Source organism: Hydractinia symbiolongicarpus, chromosome 4 (assembly GCF_029227915.1).
Source record: "Hydractinia symbiolongicarpus strain clone_291-10 chromosome 4, HSymV2.1, whole genome shotgun sequence".
Taxonomy (NCBI): Eukaryota; Metazoa; Cnidaria; class Hydrozoa; order Anthoathecata; family Hydractiniidae; genus Hydractinia; species Hydractinia symbiolongicarpus.
This window is the reverse complement of record NC_079878.1, coordinates 10,084,736-10,091,355: the sequence shown is the minus strand read 5'-3', so window position 1 is coordinate 10,091,355 and position 6,620 is coordinate 10,084,736. Positions and strand designations below refer to the sequence as shown.

The 6,620-nt window shown below is 37.2% G+C and overlaps 1 protein-coding gene across 1 annotated transcript; it reads right to left on the bottom strand.

Annotated features, from left to right (window-relative positions):
- Positions 1-2,589: 2,589 nt before the first annotated feature.
- On the bottom strand, positions 2,590-3,153 carry LOC130642226 (uncharacterized). The gene has a single exon (XM_057449314.1). The coding sequence runs from the start codon at positions 3,151-3,153 to the stop codon at positions 2,590-2,592; it is 564 nt and encodes a 187-aa protein (XP_057305297.1).
- Between the last annotated feature and the right edge of the window lie 3,467 nt (positions 3,154-6,620).

Here is a 6,620-nt window from a genome sequence, read left to right as displayed (position 1 = left end):
CATTTTCATTAGTCTTAATAAACTTTACCACCTATGAGTTTCTAAGTGTCGGACGTTTTATCGTTAGTTTTCGCGTCATACAAAGAATTAGATACTTCGGTGCAAAAACAAGTATCTGTACATCTAAGAGGTTTCAGGAATTTACAGCAATAAACATTTTTTAAAAATTTTATATTCTTTAATGACAAACATTTTCCCCTTTTTACACACCCTGCGTCCTTATTATTTGCTTTGAAAGTTAAATAGCTATAAAACTGCCGAATTTACGTTTCAGAGGCTAACTCATATTTTCTAATTTAAATTGCCATTGAAACTTCCTCTTTTTCTAATTGCTTTTAAATTATGAAAAGGTTTGCTCCTTTCTTTTAAGGAATGCGATGATCTCAACATGCTGCCGGGATCTGTCAATAAAACAATAGAGGTAGTCACGTCACCGGAGCGGAGCGTTCGAAATTTGAAAATGGCAACATGCCGTACACAAATAACGAGCCAGGAAGGAGGGAGAGAAATCAGAGCTTTAATTAATTACTAACCGTTAAAAAAGGAATGCATCGGACTATTAATGTAAAATTACTTTGTATAGTAAACAAAGTAAAATAATAAATAAATAAATAAATTTCAACCTCCATAGTTACAAAACATTTTGTTTATGTTGCTAACCAGTTACTTATACATGTTTATGCTAAACTTTAAAGTTACTTTAGGAATTTACCTGTGGATACAAATATAATTTACTCAGTGATCATAAACTTTTTCACCGCCATTAGCTTGACTTTCGTGTAAATCACTAAAATTGAAAATCGACAGCCGTTTCGTAGCCCGTTTAAGGAAATTTAGATTACGACTGCATATTTAGAGCATCTAGTGCGTTAAAACCAGAGAGAAAATTAGCGGTGACCGACATAACTCTGTATGTTTCTACCACCTTAGCTCCTACCAGAATAGCTTTTCACCCAGTAAAGCATTATCAATAAATAAATGACTTTAATTTTGATAACTGCAACTCTCCTTTTTGTAGGTACCCGCACGTGCGTGACAGATGTAGCTTTCCCCATCAGTATGCTGGGTGTCTTAGAAATGTCTTAGGCAGCGGAAACAAAGGGAGAAGAAGTGAACACGATACTAGCTTCTCCCAGTCTGGAAAACGGCGAGTTCGGAACAACTGGTTCAGTGCACAGCATTTTTTTGATACATCGGACGTGTCTAGCGGGCCACCAGACCTGTTTTCATCCGAAGACTAGAGCAGGGTAAAGATATCAGCACTTAACGTTCATCACGGCTTCCATCAGTTAGGCAAACAGGGCCTACCGATATCCAAGAGTGGAAAACTGTGTACGACAGGATCCCGAAGACTGACTTAGGTGAGTACGTAGCTATTGGACTGTCTACAAAACGGACTTAGCATTGCTTGCAATGCGAAGCGACCTAACACCCGCAACAAAAAGAACCCATCGGTATGTCATTGCAGGAGGAAAAAGATTGCTAGAGGCATTACAGCGGGACATTTTTTGCAACCACGACTAACGGAGTTACAGGTAAGTAGGTTCCGCGTCATTTCAAAACAGGAGTCAGGTAAATATAAACTTTTATTGGATTTTTCTCATCCAAGAGGTAATAGTGTTAATCCTTTAACATAGGTGCGACAGAAAGCCTCCAGAAACGGAGTTCTGGACCATTTAATTTAAACACAACAAATATGGCATTTTGAAAATATTACCACTTATCTGTTCAGTCATCGTCATTGAATAATATAAATACTATCATGTCATGAATAAGCGAGTTTATTCTAGGCTACGTCTCGACAGCAACAGCTGTCATCAACGGGGAATGAGCGTAATCACCTTTGGCTATTTATTATTTGAAGAGATAATTAGAGGATCGAAATTAACCAATCAGATTACAGCAATAAAAGTAATTAAATTTTTCACGGACCCAGATGGAAGCAATAAATTGATTAAAATCTTTCCTTTTTCTAAAAGTTCGCCTTTTGTTACGTTTCTTTTTCTAAAAGTTCGCTTTTTTGTTACGTTTGTCCGGAACTATTTTTTTGCACTTTCTTTCCTAAATGTTCGCTTTCCGAAGTGCGGGTAACCATATTTCTGGAAGTTGATAGGAAATACTATTGATATGAGTATTTCTGTCTATACTATTTATGGTTTCTTTTACTTTTCTTGCTGTACAACCACACTCTCGGTCTTTGATCTTTTTGTTGTCCCAGTCTATAACATGATCATTCTTCCAGTTATGGTTCTGAATCTCATTTTTGTCTGTATCTGCGTTGCGTACGGCTCTTTTGTGCTCTTGCACACGTTGTTTAAACATTCGTTTTTGTTTCACCGACATAAACAGCATCACAATCCTTACACGGGATTTCGTAGACAATATTATATTGACTCTCTAGACATATTTTGTCTTTCGGATGCGACAGTATACTACGTAGCGTGGCTTTAGATTGAAACACTGGCTTTATTTTATGATCTTTCAATACCCGATGAAGTATATTACTTGTCCCTGATATATAAGGCATATATACAGTGGCTACTGGTTTATTTTCCTCATCTTCCCCGTCACTGCTCTTATCAGTGCTGTTCATGATTTTTCTCTAATGGTCTGTCTCGAGTACCCATTTGCAAGTAAGGCGTTGTTTATATGAGATAAATCTTTTTTTCGGTTATTCTCTCCACTGACTACATTGACTGCTCTGTCCAGTAATGAGGACACTACACTTTCTTTGCAGGACATTTGGTGATTAGATGTGTAGTTGAGATATTGATCAGTATGAGTTGGTTTGTGGTATACTGATACTGATAAGTTACCACCGTTGCGAGACACTAGAATGTCTAAGAAAGGAAGCTTACCGTTCTTCTCATGTTCAATTGTAAATTGAATATTCGGGTGCAAATTATTGATATGTTCATGAAATACGTCTAGATGTGCTCTTTTTATTATTAAAAAGACGTCATCCACAAATCTTTTCCAAACTCTTGGAGCGTGATCTGCAGTTGTTAAAGCTGTAGTCTCATGAGCCTGCATATATATTTCAGCTACCACAGAGGATGTTGGGCCACGCATAGCCACACCGTCAGTTTGCGTAAAGAAGTTACCGTCAAATAAATACCATGTTTTTGTAAGTACAATGTGGACCAACGACATTAGTTTGACAAGTACAGTGAAGTAACGTCGAATGATACCATACACTCGTCGTCCTCGATCCGTATGTTTCTGATAAATTCCGAAAACTCTTTCGAGTTTTTACAGTGATCACTCTTTGTGTAATTGCTAAGAATGGAAACTAGGTATTTCGATAAATTATACAAAGGCGATCCTGTACACGACACGATTGGACGTATAGGAATCCCAGGTTTATGTATTTCAGGAAGACCATAGAATCGAGGAGGTGGAGTGTCTGAAGGTCTAAGTTTGTAATACAACCTATGATCGATGCTATCGTCTTTATTTTAAACGTATCAGGATATTCCTTGTGTCACGCTTGATAGTTTCTGTTGGATCTCGTTTGAGGCGTGCTTATGGACCGTTGTTAATGTGGTCATAACATTTATTAAGGTAATCATTTTTGTCTAAAATGACCGTCGTTCGACCTTTATCAGCTGGCAAGATCATAATATCTTTATCCCTTCTTAATTTAGACAGTGTGATGCGTTCCTGTTTCGTCATGTTGTCTTTTGGCACTTTATAAATAGTATAGACAGAAATACTCATATCAATAGTATTTCTTATCAACTTCCAGAAATATGATTACCCGCACTTCGGAAAGCGAAAATTTAGGGAAAAGAGTGCAAAAAATGGTTCCGGACAAACGTAACATAAAGCGAACTTTAGAAAAAGGAAAGATTTTAATCAATTTATTGCTTCCATCTAGGTCCGTAAAAAAATTAATTACTTTAATTGCTGTGATCTGATTGGTTAATTTCGATCCTCTAATTATCTCTTCAAATAATAAATAGCCAAAGATGATTACGATCATTGCCGTCGATGGCAGCTGTAGCTGTCGAAAACTAGCTTAGGATAAACTCGCTTGTTCATGATATGATAATATTTATATTATCCAATAAAGGCATTCTAAGGACTACAAAATTTGCGTACGAACTTCGCCTGAAACTTTAGTCGCGCTCTCATCTGAACTCTTAAATAACGCTTAACGTCTTACACGTTAAGTTTTTGCTTAGTATAATAATTAACAGCCATTATTCCACCGTGTTAATTATCTACATCTGTAAGTTATTATTAAGCAACGGTGTAAAAATAGTAAGAGCTTGTTAGCAATTAATTACTCTCCACTAAGAATAAGGATGGCACAAGGATATATGTAATCACACCATATCCCAGGACGCAAGTATAATTCTGTGTCTTTTTGGGATGGTACATGCCTATTATTAGTATGTTCTACATGCATACGGATGTACACGGCAAGGATTCTGCCGTAAGAATCAGACTATGTGCTTAGTTACGAAGGACAAGTTACATTAATAATCTAATTCTTTTTTTAGCAAATTACGATTTATATTTAGAACGGTAGGATTGTTATCAAAGAACTTGATAGTTAGCAACACGTTAACTTCTATGAAAACGCTTTCAAACATCAAAGGTTAAATGCATTAAAGCGGATAACAGCGGATTGCTTCAATGCAAGCCTGGTTACTTATCTCGAAGGGACGGTGCATAGCCTGTATTAGCAATTCTTTACTTGCTACCCCATGATAGAGATAGGATGGGTATGGAGAAGTTTCACTCCAATCGCGGTTACGCACATCCAGGCAATCATTTCTTCCGCCCTCAGACCGCTATGAGCTTTAGGTTCCGCCAAACAGACAGGTATTAAGCTTCTTGAATCACATCATCTAGTTAGCAATTTTTTTTTCTTCTCATAGCTTAACAGAACACGTTTACCAGTCATATGCAAATAATTCACAATTGAGGCTTCCATATTTACAAGGAGTATCGCACCATCCAAATCCATGTCGTCCTCAAATGAAATCGCGTTAATCCTAATATTCGCAAAACAAAAAGTTCTGTTATTTATCTCTGAGAAGTCTAGTTCTTCTCTCACAATAGAGATGGAGATAAAATGACGACAGATGTAAGTGGAGAGTCCACTCCACACATGCTTACACGTATCCAAGCGATGATTTCAGACAATACCCGGGCTATTTATTCAGATACCATTCATCAGCGGCTGCACCAACAAATAATTTAATTGCATCGTTATGCCCTAATTACTACAGTCAGATCATGATGCAGCAAAATGCGACAACATGAGTAAGTGTATAAATTATTCATTACTCGTATTTAAGAAAGCATGTAGTAGCAGGCTTAGTGTGAAATAAGGGTTTCTTCAACCTTTCTGTGGTGGCAATATGAAGAATCCGCCAACACACTCACCCGTAAGTATGGTCGATTTAGTGGATGCGAGTAGAGGTTGTAACAAGAAATCCGCTCACAATAGAGAATCTGGCTTCCTACCCACTTGTCGCGCTTTTCCATCTGAGCATTAAACTTTTTTAACCAAATAGACCACGCAATGTTAATTTTGTCTGTCGCTTCTTAAAACATAGAAACCGTGAATTTTCATGTGCAAATAAAATTTTAAAATAGCGCCGCGGAAAGATCAAACAATTTAAGATTAGCGCTACCATTACGTACACACAGACAGAATACGGCTATAGAATACAGGACTAACCGGCACATGAAGAAAATAAATATTCTTGCATATGAACCTTAAAACTTCCACCACTTCAAAACCAAAATGGCCTTTGTACCATGCTTCCACTTTTGGGGCTTCTGCTGTGATTCTGAAATTAAGTTGTGTGCCAACAAAACAAAGTCCGTAAAAATCGAGTTCTGCGGGGAATTTCCGAACTAAAGCAGCGGCGCAACTTTTTTAAACACACAGCATATAGCTATTATTGAAAAGTAACCCGTTAAAACTCCACGGAGTTATCGGGGTTATTGATTCCTGTTAATGACGTCAGCATGTTGTGACCATCATTATTATACATCATCGGGCGAGAATTTCTGTGGTTATTGATTCCCGTTAATGACGTCAGCATGTTGTGACCATCATTATTATACATCATCGGGCGAGAATTTCTGTGATAACGCGCTCCACCTGGATATGTGGCACAGTTTACTACTCTTGTTAAACGCTCCTAACGAGTGTTCAATACTGTGTCACACGTTAATTGTGGCTCAACCTTTCTTTATAAAATAAACTGTATTTTGTATATCTATTTAAAAAGGCTGCCCCGCAGCTTTATGTCTGACACCCAGCTGAATAATTTCTTCGTGTTAACAGGCAGCACAGATGCACAAAAGAGTGATACGGATAATATATACGAGGGACAAAACACTGAGATCCGGCGCACCCGTTTGCCACAATCTGGCAGTGATAGTAACAAAATTAAATTTATGTTTTCTTTGTTTTCTACAATATTGTTTACGATAAATTTAATGTTTTATGGCAGCGATGGGCCACCATAAACATATTACTAGCTAAAGGCTTGAATATAAAGCAGAATAAAGCATGCTTTTCTGCATAATAAATATAATATATAAATATATGCCCTTGGGGATAAAGTCAAGCACCTATTATAATTGTGCAA